This window comes from Prionailurus bengalensis, chromosome D2, assembly GCF_016509475.1.
Source record: "Prionailurus bengalensis isolate Pbe53 chromosome D2, Fcat_Pben_1.1_paternal_pri, whole genome shotgun sequence".
NCBI classification, from domain to species: Eukaryota; Metazoa; Chordata; class Mammalia; order Carnivora; family Felidae; genus Prionailurus; species Prionailurus bengalensis.
In genome coordinates this window covers 71077991-71094143 of record NC_057351.1, presented here as the reverse complement: position 1 = coordinate 71094143, position 16153 = coordinate 71077991, and the positions used below count along the sequence as shown (strand labels likewise).

Here is a 16153-nt window from a genome sequence, read left to right as displayed (position 1 = left end):
TTATAAAATTACAAAGCCCCAAATTTAAAAGACCCGGCCTCATGTTGAGACCTGGACTCGGATGTATCCCCTCGTGGATCCAGGTGGGATTCAAGTCTGAAAATACAAGCTTGGCTCAGAGGCTAGAGAGGCGGCTTAGGGGGCACAGTTTGAGGGGGTGCTCACGCTCAGGGCCGTGCATTGCGAGGCCTGTACCTCCTTAAAGCCTGTGCCCCAGGCGCCTCACTGGCCTCACCCTAGTCCTGGCCCTCATCAGAGGCAAAGAACCTGTGCTTGCTTTGATCTGGCTCCCCAACTCCCGGTGCCTCGCCCACAGAGCCGACTGGGGGCCTGTTCAGGTTTCATTAATGACGCAATAGGCCCACTGGCATCTACCAGAGTGCAGTTTTGATTGTTAAAGATAGAGAAGTCCTGAGTTGGATGGCACCTGTACCTGCGGGTGGCCCAGTCTCCCGAGCTGGTCAATCCAGGGAAGTCACTTAACCTCTCTGGGCCTTATCTGAACAATGGAAAGTAACACAGCACCATGAGAGGGGAGGAGACTGCCTCAGCTCAGCACTTGTAAAATGAGGTGGGGGGGTGGGGAGCGTAAGAACTTACAGCTCTCCACCACGCACCTCTGTGGCGTGGTTTTGAGTCCAGATTTACTGCCCTGTGTGTGCATGACGGTTCATTACCAAGTGTGAGGCAGCCGAAGGGCCACTTTAAGGAGCGATCGCAGCTGTGAAAGTAATATTCCTGTCAAGGAGCTGGAGTTTGTTCTTAAGTAATTGCTCCTGACTCACACGTGGGGGGACGTTTTGCTTGGGAGTTTTGCATTCCCTAGCTGACAGAATCACACATTTGAAAACTCCTGTTAATGAAGAGTATCGGCAAATTGCCAATTACAAGTAAGCAGGTGTGGAAACTGTCATATACCTATTTGTTAATGACTTTTGTTTTTGAAAAGCTAGCTGCGGGCTGAACTGGCAGGAGAACAGACTGGTAACATACATGGAGAGGCAACATGTTTGGAAAATGTCTGTTACTGATAAATGTCTAAAGCAAAAGGAAATTCTCTCTCTGGAAAGAAGCTAACAGATTTTTTTTTTTTTTTTTAATTTTTAGAAGCTAACGGTTTTTAAACAAGTATTTACAGCACTGTTGTGTTTCTCCACGAGGCACTGGGTCTCCAGCACTCCAGCTCTGGAGGGAAACATCCAGTTCACCCACTCAGATGTCTAGGACAAAGTCTAGTTGGGCACCGTGGCCCCGTAGCTCTAGGGAACTGAAGGAGTTAATGTTTGACCTGTAACCAGTTCTCCTGGGGAGGGGCCTTAAGCTTGAATAGGAATTTATGGCATTTAAAATATTTCTTCTTGAAGGATTTTCCATTTGGAAAATGGAAAATTTTTGTGTGTTTACCTGGCTAGGTGACTTGCTGGAACATCCCTCCACTAATGAGCAGAGGTAAATTATTCCATTTTACTGTCTGGTTGCCGGTAGAAGCAATATGTTCCCGCTTCTTCTCAAAACGAGGCGCGTTTATTTGTTTGGACTATATCCAGCTGGCTGGCTCGGTTAGGACCGCATTTCAGACATTTTGGCTGGTGCTCCTCAAAGAAATGGATTGGCACCGGAGGGCAGCAAGCCGAAGGAGCAGGGAAGGAAATTAAATTGCTGGAATAACCTTGAGGGCAATGTCTTTCTGTCTCCAGGCGCCCGTTTCCACCCGGAGACCGAGTCACGTTCAATGGGAGAGACTGCCTCTGTCAACTGTGTGCGCAGCCAATGTCGTCCAGCCCTAAAGAAGCCTCCTGCCCCAGCAGTAAGTGCCCTGGCCACCTGTTGACCTGAGCTCCTCGTAGCTCAAAGGTAGCTTAGGCAAGTGCCTTCCTTTTTCTGAAGCTGCTATAGCTGGAGACAAGCATAGTCGTGTCTAAAGCATTGGCAATCGTAAAACGTGAAGCCTTTGCTAAAACCCATGAGTGAGAAGCATCTCCCTTATTTCAAAGACATAAATAGAACTGGATGTCAAATTGTGCATTTTGAGGGTAAATAAAGGAAAAAGAATGATAAAACTTTACGTGAGAAATGCCCATTCCCTTAGTCTCAGAGGTTGAGATGTGCGGACATCTGGTGGCAAAGCGATCGATAGCTCTGTGTGTTAAAGAAGCTGTCCCCAGCGGTGATTTATCCTTACCCTTAATTCTTTATATTTGTTATCTTTAAATATGTATTCACTTAGAGGGTTTCTGACACTCATTGAACAGATAGGGTTTTTTTAAATATTTCTTCACCTTTGTTCATTTTTGAGAGACAGAGTGTGAGTGGTAGAGGGGCAGAGAGAGAGAGAGAGAGAGAGAGAGAGACAGAATCCGAAGCAGGCTCCAGGCTCTGAGCTGTCAGCACAGAGCCAGACACGGGGCTCGAACTCATGAACTGTGAGATCATGACCTGAGCCGGACGCTTAACCGACTGAGCCACCCAGGCGTCCCTGAACAGATAGTTTGTTGAGCACCTACAGTGTGTAGTGTTGTTCCCACTGGAGATACAGGCTGTGAACAAAGACTCAGCATCCTTGGGAAGCTTACTTGCCAGCAGGAAAGAGCAGACCATAAATGCATACACAAAAATACTTAATATGTGAAGAAAAAGAAAGTAGGAAGAAAAAGCAGGGTAAAGGGGCTGCATTCATAGGGGGTAGTTGGGGGAGACCTCTCTTAAAAACCTAAGGAGCATCTGAAGAAAGTGTGGGAACGAGATACATATGTGTCATGGGATTTATCATTCTTCGTGACGAGGTCTTGTCTGACCTGTGGGAATCTGGAGAAAACTAACTTGCCCCCAATCCTTCCCCCAACTAACTTCCCTGATAGTCCGGTCACACTATTTCTTCTGATAAATAACATTGGGTAAGTCAGTTAACTTACTTACAATCAATGAACCTCTACCTCGGTCTCCTCCCTGGGACATTAGGAAGTAGACCAGAGGTTTGCCTTAGTTTCTGGGGATTTTGCCAGTCTTTGGGAGGTTGGAATAAATTATTCCACTAAGTCCCCCCAGTCTCAGTACATAAGAATGAACTCAGCCACTTCTGGTCTGGAGGAATTCTATGCAATCTATAGCAGGGATTCTAAATCTTTTTGTTAAAGAATAATCCTTATACTTAGAGAAAGAGAGAGAGAGAGAATGTTCTGACCAAAGCATTTGCATAGAAATTGGATTTGACCATTGGGTGTCTGATTCAACACAACCGGATCCTTAGCATGAATTTATATGTCCTGCTGATAAATATTAGCAGCCTGAATAGCACAAGAGCTATAAAGTAGACCCCAGTCTTTGACACCTAGGGGAGTTTGTAGTGCTTCACTTTTCATATCTACCCTGCCCGAAGCAGGTCACTGGGAAGGTTATCTGGGAAGGTCACTGGGAAGGTTATCACCCCGTTATCTGGGAAGGCCTGCTTTGAAAGTGCACTACTAAAAACTTTGGAGGAGTTCTTCAGTCTAGCTAAGAAGCAAAGGATTTGGGGCGCCTGGGTGGCTCAGTTGGTTCAGCATCTGACTTCAGCTTAGGTCATGATCTCATGGTTCATGAGTTCGAGCCCCACATCATGCTTGCTGCTGTCAGCACAGAGCCCGCTTTGGATCCTCTGTGTCCCCCTCTCTCTCTGCCCCTCCCCTGCTCATGCTCTCTCTGTCTCAAAAATAAACAAACCTTAAAAAAGAGAAAGAAACAGAAATAGATATTTTTCAAGGCCCCCGTCCTCTTTGCCCATGCAATTTGGGAATGGGTTTCCTCATCAGAGTGCTACCAAAATGGTTATTCCAATTTTTATCAAACATGTTTTTGCTTTACCTGTATTTTCTATCTTATATGACGTACATGTTATGCACACAATAAAGAAATAAAAATTCTAAGTGTAAAAATGTATCATACTCAAATTCATTATATCCTTAATGCTAGATGTAATAACAATTGCTTGTGTGCAAATTGTTGGACAAAATCATATTTTCTCCTTTGCTCTCAAAGGATGAAATCTCTTTTCTATGCAACTGCCTTGGTCAGAACAGTTTTATTTTCAACAAGTACTGGTCTATTTAGATCAGTACTCAGATAACATTTATGGGGCATGTGGGTGTCTGTTAAAAAAAGAGTTCTTATATATGGATACACACATGCAAAGTACCCAAGCTGGGCGGGCACACAAATACTATGGCAAGGGAATTTTCAGCAAGTTGCTGAAATTCACTGGAGCATGCTTGGAAAACACTTGCTTACTCTTTGTAATTCTTTTAAGAATTGTCGTGTACGTTAAACGATCCTGGTGTGACTTTAATTCTTATTTTGAAAAAATTCTTAAATTTGGAGCACCTGGGTGTCTCAGTCGGTTCAGCCTCTGACTCTTGATCTCGGCTCAGGTCTTGATCTCAGAGCCGTGAGTTCAAGCCCCGTGTTGGGCTCCACACTGGCCTCCGTGCTGGGCGTGGAGCCTACTTAAAAAAAAAAAAATCTTAAACTGGGCCAATCTCCCCTACATCAAAGCAAAAAATGAAACGCCTCTTTGATACTGTTCACAGAGCCAATGAAGTAGATCAGAGAGCCAAGGTCCTCTTTCCCCTTCGAAATGTTCTTTCAAAAACGAATCTGCTCTTCTGAACTGCAATTTTTATTTCATGATCGGTAGCTGGTTTCCCATCATCACTGAACAGGAGGGGAAAGACAGTGGGAGAGGAAGAGAAGTGAAGGGTAGTCAACAGAAGCGACATCAATGATGCGATGAGAATTCACGCAGAGCAATTTCTGCTTGAGCTTCCTGGATAGAGGTACGGTTTCTGCTACAACCGATGAGGAGACCTTGTCTGCACTGCTCTGGTTTAGAGAGGACTCCCGGTGGCATGCCCGTGACGTCACGGTGCTCCCGTCCACCTTACGTTCTTTTAACCTTTATATGTGTTTTGTCTACTTCATCACACACTCTCCTGGTACTCACTGTGGATCCGGTACTGTGTACCTGGTCCACGAATTTTAACTCATGTAATTCTCAGAACCACCCACTGGGTTGGCACTAAAACTAGCCCCTTTACGCAGAGGAAGAGACGAAGGGCCATGGAGGTGAATTTACCCAGGATCGCAGACAGTAAGCAGTGGGGCTGGGTTTACAGACCTGGGCTGCCTGGCTCCAGATGCCATACCGCGTGCCTGATGATATTCCACAGCATGGGCTTCACTCTCTGCTGAGCCTCACACGATGGCCTGACTCGTCCGTGTGTTTACCTGAGTGTCCTGCCTCCAGGGGCTGTGCGCTTTCTACACGGCACAGCTGCCTTGCTTTTGTAGCCAGGTTTGATGACTGGAAGCCACCAGGAAGTTTTCTGCAGAAGCAAACTACTTCCCTTAAACATGATCGCCCCTGAATTAGCTAAAACTCTTGCGGCATCCGGTCTGCTGCAATTTGAATTCAATAAGCAGTAAACCTTCCGTACCCTGGAGCGATGGTCAAAATTACCTCAGAGGGTTGTGATGAATGTTAATTAAGTTGTTTTTCCTACTTAAAAAAAATAAATTGCCCATGTCTAGCGGATCCACACTTTAAAAATAAAAAGTGACGTCCAGGAGACGTTAAGTCCTCCCAGAAGGTCACATGCACTCCACTGAGGCTTAATTTTTCTCCAGCCTTCACGTATTTGCCAGCAGTTGGGGAACTGGATTCACACGGGTTAAGGAGCCTGGGGTAGGGGGGACGTACATGTGTGGCATCCTAGAGTGTAGGGAATCGGGTTTGGACCTTCGTTTCCCACACAGCTTCTGTCTATTTCAGGCACCTGAGCAGGAGTGGCTGTTGTCTGCAATGACCTTTTCCATTTCCAAGGGTGTCTGACTAGCATCTGATTGTGTGTGGGTTTGGTGGGTTGACGGGGCGACCACCCCCACGCAAAGGCATGCCAGCCCATCTTCCTCTCTCTCCCCTCTGCACAGCATTGTCACGATTCCAACTGCAGTAGAGACTTCTACAGGTATTGGGGCAAATGCTCTAGTCGGCCCGAATTTAAGTCATTTCAGATAAAGAATCACCTGCATGTTTTCAAAGGGGAGGAAGAACTTTTCCATTAGTTTACATTTCTGTGCGGTGCAATAGCTTTTGATAGTTGCAAGGTAATTTTTATTTTATCTTAAATTCTCTCCCCCAGATCATCTGCAGGTTGAGTGGGACTTGTCTGCTGAGACACCTAAGAATAGGTCGGTAGTGATAATCTGACGCTGCCGTCAGACTGCCTGGGTCACAGCCTAGCTCTGCCACTTGCTAGCAGTCTCTTTACTTCTCCAGCCTCCACTGCCTTATCTGTAAAATGGGATGGTAATAGTTACCTACCTTATAGGATTAAACGGATACATATATGAAAGTGCCGTTTAGTTATAAGACAATAACCTACTGTTCGGGCATTTATTTTTGAATATTTGTGTCAGACCATCACTACTTTTTGTGACCCTGCTTTTTTCACTCTGGTGTTCATGATATGTCTTTATGTGCTCATTTGATACTTTGCCCCAGTTTAAAAACCAGTGAAGGTAGGAACACAGATAGCCCCTGGATTCTTGGAGTTTGACTCTTGGTGATGTAGTTTAGGGCAGGGTCTCCAAAATCAGATCTGCTTTAGACACTGCCTGTCGAGAGGATGTATGGGTTCTGGACATGTGGTGGCTGGTTCTAACCCCTTTCAACCACGCACAGGCTGTGTAGCCTTGAGAGTTCAGTCTCTGCCTCCGTTTGTTTGCCTACAAAACAGGAAACAATAATAGTTCCTTTTTCAGTGGACTGTGCAGATTCATATAAATAACATGTCTGAAAGATTCATGACATTTAATAAGCTCATCTGTATGCTAACCATTATTCTTTACGGAAGTTACAAGACTAGAACTTGAGCTTTAGAGATATTTAGAGCCAGAAAGGAACCAAAGAAGAGGGCACAGCATAATGGTTAAGAATATGGCCTCTCCACTTCAGAAAGCCTGGGTTGGAATCTTCCTCCTCCTTCTGCCTGGCCAGGGAGCCTTGGACAAGTTATTGACATTTTAGAACCTTACCACCCTCATCTAAAAATTGGAAAATAACTACTTCCAAGGGTTATTATGAGAGTTGAATGAAATGCTGCAAGAGAGGACAGTCTAAATATGGAGAGGGTTCTTGTAAAAGCAGTGCAGGGGGAACCCCAAACCCCAAAGGCCTTGTTGTTCCGTGTCCCGAGACATGAAACTGGAAAGATGGAGTGACAGGGCCAGGTCTCGGGAGGCCTTGAGGGGTTTGGCAAGGTGGAACTTCTGAGAATAGTTTTTGATCTAGAGGACGACCAGATGAAAACAATGTTCTAGAAAGATCAGTATGGTAATGGTGGTAGTGCAAAATCAGTGCAAAGTCAGTGCAAAATTATGATTTTGGTATGCAAAATCAATGCCTGGGGATCAGTGATCTACCCATTGATTGTGGGTGGAGGTAATAGCAGGGAACAAAGATGATGAATGTAAATGTCAAAGAACGATACAGGTTGTCACTCATTCAACAAACATTTCTTTGAGTACCAGCAATGTTCCACCAGGCAAATTCTTTATTATATAGTTAACATATTACTGTAAGACAGTTGTCCCGCCTGAGAAACCAACATTGGGACAAAACCTATTGCATTTTAGTTATTTAGACGTGTGCCCACCCACCTCCAGCACCAAGATAATGAACTCATTAATACAAGGACCCTATTTTCTCTGTCTTCGACAAGGTCTAGCATGTCAAGCCCTGTATAAGCATCCTGGAAACTGAATCACAGCCATCTCTTTCTCTAAATGGGCTAATGACAATCTTCCCTTTTTTAAGGGGTTTAGGTGTTCCTCGTAAAATAATAAAAATCTTACAGAAAAGTGCAAAGAAGGAGATAGAAATCACCTGAAATCCGATCACCTACAGATCATCTCCACGCATGGATTTTGCTAAGTCCTCCAGATGTGTGCAATTGTACATAAATTTGTCCCATAGCATTTTGTTCACGTGTCTTCTTTTCAAAAACCATTTATTATTTTGATTGTCACACAAAAGACTGAAAGCCTTGCATTTGCTTAGGCCCCTTGGCAACAGGACTAGCATGCATGTGTCCTGGGCAAAGATGCTTTGCCTCTCTATTATGGCCGTTATTACTGTATATTCCTGCTAGTTCTTTGTATGTTTATCTCTCCCACCAGACTGTGAGCTACTTAATAACAAGGACGGTTGTTTTGTTTTGTTTTGTTTTGTTTTGTTTTGTTTGTTTTTTTGGTTTTTGGTCCTTATGAATCTCACTGGGTTCACAGTAAATGCATGAATGTTCATTTAGTGAGTGAATCCATGCCTTCCCTGGGGGGGCTTTGAGAGAGTAAATCTCAGCTCCCAGGTCTGGAATGTTGAGTTCTGACGACTGTTTGAATGAATAAGTGAAATTGAAGACTGGAGATGACTTTTGTGATGTGGTGAAATCATATAGGTACAGCTTGGGTGCATTGGGCAGTAAGGGATAATGGCATGTTTAAACTCACCTTCACGTTCTTATTTACAAGCTTTCTCCCTTGTTTAATAAAAGGGGATGTGGTTATTGCTTCAGATAAATTTGGTGATGACAGTCTTGGGTTCTGGCCCGAGGGGCAGGGGTCTAACCTCGTGTGTCAGTTCCCGTATTGCTGTACTGGCTATGGAGGAGGGTGTTGAGAGAGTTTGGAATGTACGTGGTAGCCAGAGGGTCATTGCAGAGAGGCAAAGTACGTTGCAAAAAGGAACATTAATATTCAGACTTTTTTCAGACTGAAATCTATAATGATTATGAGTCAGACATAAAGATCCCAGAGTGACACATCTTTTCACTTAACCAGAGCCTCGATCATCTTAGTTGTAAGAAAGGAGGAGAAGTCTCTGCTTATTAGGGAATGGGTATACCTTACATGGAAGAAAGTGAAAGTGAATACCAAAAGCATCTTAGCAAATGGAAAGTCAATGACATTTTGTTATCCGCTTTGTTTCAATAGCTATGCCTCTTACATAATAAGATCCACACCTTCTAACAATGTGTCAGTAAAACTAGGATTTTAATGATTGGACCAGCAGTCATTCTTCAGATTCTTTTTAATTTTTTAGTAGCAGTAAAAATCTAGCTGTGTGTACTTAGAGTTGTATGTCCCTATAGATTGTCCCAGAAGGATATTTGAGAAATGGCTATTAGTACTTGTCTCCAGCAGGGAGGGAGGGAAGGAAATTATTTTTACTATATGAAAACAAAAATTGTAACCATGTGTATATCTTATCTATTTAAAACCAAAATAGATTAAAAAATAAAATAATGCTAATTTTATAAAGTAAAATGAAAGACCTAGTCCAGACTAAAGTCTCAGTGCATTTTGCCCTTGCTGTGACCTTCAGTGTGTCTGTATTAAGTGATTGGTCACATAATGAAAGTCCTGAAACAGACATCCTACCCCTTCTTTTTTTCTTCCCGTCTCTGGGAGGGAGTGAATGAGCTGATGTTTGCTAATGAGTATTGAACCTTAGAAACTGACGTGGAACTCAAGTGTGATTTCCTCTTTGGCAAGAGCTCCAGTGGACTGAGTGACCGTAGCCAGTTAAAGATTTATCATAAAACTCTTCACCAGGTTGGGGCGCCTAGGTGGCTCAGTCAGTGAAGCGTCCGACTTCAGCTCAGGTCATGATCTCTCAGTTCATGAGTTCGAGCCCCGCGTCAGGCTCTGTGCTGACAGCTTGGAGCCTGGAGCTTGCTTCGGATTCTGTGTCTCCCTCTCTCTCTCTACCCCTCACCTCTCTCTCTCTCTCAAAAATAAATAAACATTAAAAAAAAAAAACACAAAACTCTTGACCAAGTTAAAGTTTACAACTAAATTAGGGGAATCAGTACAAAAACAACCCTTCTTGGTACATTTTTAATTGAAGTGCAGTTCACATAACAAAATTCACCATTTTCCTGTGAACATTTTAGTAAACATTTACAATGTTATACAACCACAACCTCTATCTAGTTCCAAAACATTGTTATCAACCCCAAAAGAAAACCCCATATCCATAAAGCAGTCCCATTTCCTCCTCCCAGCCCCTGCCAACCACCGATCTTCTATTTCTGGATATTTATGGATTCTCAATATTTCGTATAAATGGAATACCTAAGTGGCCTTTTGTTTCTGTCTTCTCCCACTTAGCTTAATGTATTCAAGGTTCCTACAGGTTGTAGCATTTATCAGTACTACGTTCCTTGTCGTGGCCGAATAATATTCCATCATGTGGCTAGAACATGATTTGTGTATGTGTGCATCTGTTAACCAGCATTTAGGTCAGATTCATCTTTTTTGGCTGTTATGAATCGTGCTGCTGTGAACATACATGGATGATTATTTGAGCTCCTCTTTTTAACTCACGTGGCTCCTTGTACAGTTTTAAGAGGGGTTGGCTGAGCACTGTCCCAAATGTCAAAAACAGTGAATCTCCCCCTGGAGAGTGTTGGGCTGGTGTCCGCTAATGTTTCACAGTGTGGCAGGCTGAGGCGTGACCACCGCTGAATGGCCGCAGGGGGCAGCCTTCGTCTGGGGCACCTTGTTTGTTCCCTCTCCTAGTCTTTCTTCTTCTTTCCCACTCGTTTTCTTCCTCCATTGCTGGCCGTGACTTGAGCAGAGGACTACTTCGTCCTGCTGGTGGAAGTCTGACCCCTAGTTTTCTGAACCCTGTCTAGCAGAGTATCAGCGGTGCCGAGGACTCAGGTTTTGAACTTCAGACACGTCAGTTCTGTCTTCCTGCACGCATCCGTCTCACCGTTCCCCGTTTGAGGGGTGGCTCAGGGATCGAGCAGTGTTCACAAGGCCTGTCTGGATTATTCACTGTAGGCAGAAAGAACTGCCGCAAGCCCACGGAGCCGAGGGCTGGGGGAGCAGTCATTTACTCTCTCCCGAGGGAGGCCCCGTGGCAAGGATGCCCACTCCACTGAAGCCACGGCCTGAACTCTTCACCCGCGCAGGTTGGAAATCGGTATCCTTGAGGCCGCCATGTGACCGTAACCTTTTCCAGGAGCCTCCCATGATCGGGTAGTGTTCGGCTCTGTTTCCATGATGCCCCAATTTCCTCTGGCCGTCCTGGTGGCATTTGCAGTCAAAAGAGAATCCTACTCGTGAATCCCGGTGATGTTTGCATCATCAGAAACGACGCGGAGCGACCACAGGAGACAGATGGAGGCTGACAGTGGAGGGGACGGGCCCGAAAAGCAGTGAGCCTTCGGGCCTGTCCTCCACGCGCTGGGCTTTTGAAATTGTTAGCTAGGAATTTTGAAGTTGTGAATGTATCGAACAGGGTGATGGTTTACTCCATGAACGTAGCCCTCCCCCTCCATTTTTTAGTTAGAGTTCTGAAGACGGGCATGGGAACATGCAGACACACCGAGTTCTCTTTCAGAGGAGCTTAACCTAAAAATTAGAGTAGATGACAAACAGAACTAATGTTTTATGCTCATGTTTTTTATTTCCCCTCAAAGAATCTCATCCCATCTCTGGAAAGTACAAGCATGTGATACTTTTTATTCGTAGCTTGGAGAATGGCAGAGGGGCTGTTCAGGAGATTGTTACGCAAGGCAGAGGATGTTAACGTCCTAACCAGTTCTAACCAGCTTTCGATACCCTTTCCGAAGTACGTGCTCAGTCTCAAATATGCATGGTCTCAAATATCTGGCATTCTCCCTGTACGTAAGGCACCCGGAACGCTCACCCATGGCAAGCAGGCCACGGGAAGCACAGTGGGATATAAGGCCCGTTGGAACCAGTGCTGAGTCCGGTGCCGAGGGCCATGGCATGTCTATGGGCCGTTCGAAGCCATCATCCAAAGGCAACTAGCAGAGATTCTCAGACTCCCCAGTCTGATGCTTTCGGGGTGCAGGTCTGGGCTGGTACCAAATCCATGGAGAAGAAAGGCAAACGGTCTGGCTCCTTTGAATTTCCTGTTCAGATCCTGGTCATGAACATGGGAAAAACACACACACGGTACTAGGTAGAGGAGAGGGCTTCCTAACCCTGAGAATCCATAATAACTCCCCGCAGAATTCTGTGAGTGCTGGCCTAGGGATCAGAACTGGAAGTTTTCAATGGGTAAATGGTATGTATTTATGAAGATTATGGGCCAAGTAACTGAAATTCCTTGAGCATATATGATACTCCGTTTAAAAGAATGAAAGACAGGATTTATAGGACTTGGAAAATGGCTTGCCAGGCCTGCCTTCAGCTTTCCTGAGGAAGGCTGACAAAGCGTTGCTATTATGGCCCATGAAAACGTGTTTTGTTGCGCGGTATTGTTTTCCAAAGACAACAAGAACCTTCACTTAAAATAGCAGGTCCGAGGCTGCTCTGGCTTGTGATGTTTCCACCGTGGCCATCGAGACCGCAAAGGGAACAGCTGACCTAAGCAGGGACATGAGAGATTACGGAAAAGTCCGGTTCAAGGTGACATATTTAGGCAGCACATCACCTCTTAAAATAATTCATTTTTAGTGATTTGAGATGTACATTACTTATGGCATTGAGACCCCTTTGGCCACAGAGTGGCAAGTATGTTGTACCTTCCTGAACTTTCCCACATACCCCCTGCCCCCGCCAGTATTTATCTTATGACCTCATACTGCTTTTTGGTTACTGGCAGCATAGAATTTCAGAAGTCAGAAAGTGCTTTTTATTTTTTTATTTAAAAAAAAATTTTTTTTTTAACGTTTATTTTTGAGACAGAGACAGAGCGTGAACGGGGGAGGGTCAGAGAGAGGGAGACACAGAATCTGAAACAGGCTCCAGGCTCTGAGCTGTCAGCACAGAGCCCGACGTGGGGCTCGAACTCACGGACCGCGAGATCATGACCTGAGCCGAAGTCGGCCGCTTAACCGACTGAGCCACCCAGGCGCCCCCAGAAAGTGCTTTTTAAAACCAATTCTTGAGAAGTGCTTAGCCTAACATGCTCACAGTTTCACTTTGTGTTTGGGCCTCTCCCTGTCCTTTCTTACGGTGACCCCACACCCATGGTATCTGCCATGACATGCTAGAAAAGTCAATTGTGGGCTCATTTCTGTGACTTGGTTGTTTTTCCAAAACTGGCCTGTGGACAGTCAACATCCGTCTACTCAGAGAGGTCTGGTCTGGAACGTGACCACACTGAACAGCCTAGACGATGAAAGGAAATCAACATTCCACCCTATCCATGTGTTCGATTGACATTCCTGTCACTACTCAGTATAATGTGCCCTTTTTGGTCAAGGAGAAGTGTTTTCAAATACCCAAATCTTCTATATCTTAAAGATGTTAAACCCTAGGCCAACTTTTAGTTTTAAAAATAACTTCAGGAGAATCTGGATGTTTTCGTTTTGTAATCTATGGGTTGCAAACTGAAGGGTCTATTAAAAAAAAAAAAAAGGCCAGGCTATTAACACAGATTCAGTCAGTGTCAGTTCAAAAGTGACAACAGGTGGCAATTGACATTTAGACTCTGTGGAGGGATGGAAACCCTAGCAAAGTGAGCAGCCACCACAGACCTCCAAAGTGTTATTCCCGTGAAGGAACCCACGTGTCAGAGGCTGACCCGACATGTGTTAAAGGCTTGTGTAGAAGGCAGCTTGTTAACCTAAGAGAATCAGGTCACTCTTCTATTGCGTCCCCCCTTTTCCTCTGTTTTGGATAGAACAGCTGCTCTCTAGCTTTCTGCTGTTACCATGTTATCACACAGATAATGAGAAATCCGTGTCCTGTAGGAACAGTTGAATGACAAGATCCAGTGTCATCAAAATTCAGGATCTGAAGTTAGCCAAACTCTGGAACTTAAATTTGGTTTTTGTTTTCTTTTTCCCGGAGCTCTTGAGTCCTGGCCCAGGGATGAAGTGCCTCTAGTTAGCAGTCTATTAAAAGGACACCACTTGAATATTTTATAGGGTCTCCAAAGCCTTACTCTACTTTCTAATAATAACAATCTAAATCTGAAATGATTTTGCTTCTGTTTATTTTTCCTCCCCGTGTATAGCCATGAACTTGTGTGCTAATCTTCGGTGATGACAAATCGAGTTTCTTTTCCAGTATTATTTTTAAAAAAGGATTCCAGGGAAAGCTTGAATTTTCTGGAACTTACATGGGCAGCAGTTTAAATACTTAAAGGTGATTTCCTTTCGTTCTTAATTAAAAAAATTTTTTTTTCAGTAAAGGAAAGAGATACTTGGAACTGACTCAAAATACTTGCGGACGTTTTATTTATTATTTTTTTAAGTTTCTTTATTTATTTTGAGAGAGAGAGAGTGAGCTCAAGGGGCAGAGGAGCGGAGAAGTAGACAGAGAATCCCAAGCAGTCTCCGCACCGTCAGCACAGAGCCTGAAGCAGGGCTCGAACTCAGGAACTGTGAGATGGTGACCTGAGCTGAAATCAAGAGTTGGACGCTGAATCGGCTGAGCCACCCAGGCGCCCCTCTGTGGACTTTTTATAACCTCACAAGATCTCAGCAAGCATCAGTTAAATTGGGAAAGTCTTTTTCTGGTCCCTTTTATGATTTACGTCATTTTCACAATAATTCTCCACTTACACAGGCTTTCCCCTCCGGTGAACACTTCGTATTCCAGTTCCCCCCTGGCTGGTTTTGCCCACTGATAGCACAAGAGACTAGAATCAGGAAAACAAACCTGTGATTGGACGTCTAGGTTCTGAGAAGCCCCGCCCACTGTAAAGTCCTGGGTTCATGTGCATTTGCAAATAGAAGATTCCCACTGTGCAGTTAATTGGACACTGTTGAGCTGTGTGGCTGCGTGCAAAGCCAAGGCTCACCCTGGGCCTTCATTGGCTGTGTGTAAAGCGAAGCGTTTGCATCACATGGGCTTGAAGGTCCCTCGGGCTCTCAAATGCTCTGTGATCTGTAAAATCCAGATAATCACCGCCCTTCTAGGTGAGCGTGAGCCCTGAGAGGGGGTTGAGAGAACAGACGCACAAGACCTTTCAAAAGTTACAAGCTGAACAATAACTATAATGATAGTAATGTTAATATGATGATGATGATGGATCCAGAGAAACCAAAATGCCTCCCCCAGAGGCTGACAGTGGGCCTTGCCTGTTTGTTAAGGGGGAGATGAAATGCAGGTTTTGTGAGACTATTGCACCTTTGAGAATAGACGCTGAGTGTTTACGTGTGCCCACACTCTCTCCAGTCTTCACAGCGGCCCAGGAAGGCGGGTGCTGCCAGCCTACCCATTTTCCAGCTGAAGAAACTGATGGCCAGTGGTTACCTAGCCTGCCCAAGGTCCCTTGGCTCAGTGTCCGAGCTGGACTTCCACTCCAGGTCTCTCTGCCTCCAAAGCCCTTGACCGCTGGGACAGGCACAATTTGTGTGTAGAACAGGCCAAAGCACACATTGGACACAACAGTGAACAGCCTTCTTTTTCCCTATCATTACTTTTATTATCCAGAATTCCCTTTCCCACCCTTGATCATGTCTTAGATCCCATAGCTTTCTGCTCACCTTCGGCTCCTAGAAGGTCCTCGCCTATTGGAAACTCGATTCTCTCATTCATCCCAGAGCCACACCTTTTCCCAGCTCAGATCCGACCCAAACCAGGGACCTACAGTGGGCATAAGCTCTTCTTTACCTCCTTCTATACCTCCTTCCTATCCTGTGGCTCTTTGGGGACCAGGCAGGGGCAGGGATTTGGAGGTAGAAGGGACAAGGTGTTAGAAATCTGGTATTGTCATGCTTCTGTCTCCGCTAACACGGCTGGAGACCTTTTTCTATGGGGTGCAATTTGAGTTCTTGAACAAAAGCATGCAATTTCTGGTTAACCTCTTGCAACGAACTCAGGTCCTGCTGCCTCGTGGTCTCCTAGCCTCTTACTAATGAAGTCCCACACCCTCCGCAGACAGTTTTCTCCTGTGGGTTCATTCCAGATGCTTGGGTGTAGGCACCAGCCACAGGACACAAGTGCATCCCCAGGGAGCCAAATGGTGGAAATGTATGCCATTCCCACTCCAGCCTCTCCTTAGCCTGCCATTCGGGGGGGCTCCAACCAGCTTCCTGCTTTCCAACTCTTCCAAATTCATCAGGCTCTAGGTTTTTTGTTTATGAATGCTTCCAGGCTCCGGGACACCCCAATCGGTTTGTTCTAA

At 45.0% G+C, this 16153-nt stretch overlaps 1 protein-coding gene across 27 annotated transcripts in view; it reads left to right on the top strand.

Annotated features, from left to right (window-relative positions):
* The window catches only part of ABLIM1 (actin binding LIM protein 1), a 300499-nt gene that overhangs the window by 181321 nt on the left and 103025 nt on the right, over positions 1–16153 (top strand). For all 27 annotated transcript variants that reach the window (XM_043597635.1, XM_043597630.1, XM_043597643.1 and 24 more), the window contains exon 4: positions 1698–1807. In XM_043597635.1, coding sequence (XP_043453570.1) covers positions 1698–1807 — 110 coding nt within the window. The remainder of the gene's footprint in view (positions 1–1697; positions 1808–16153) is intronic.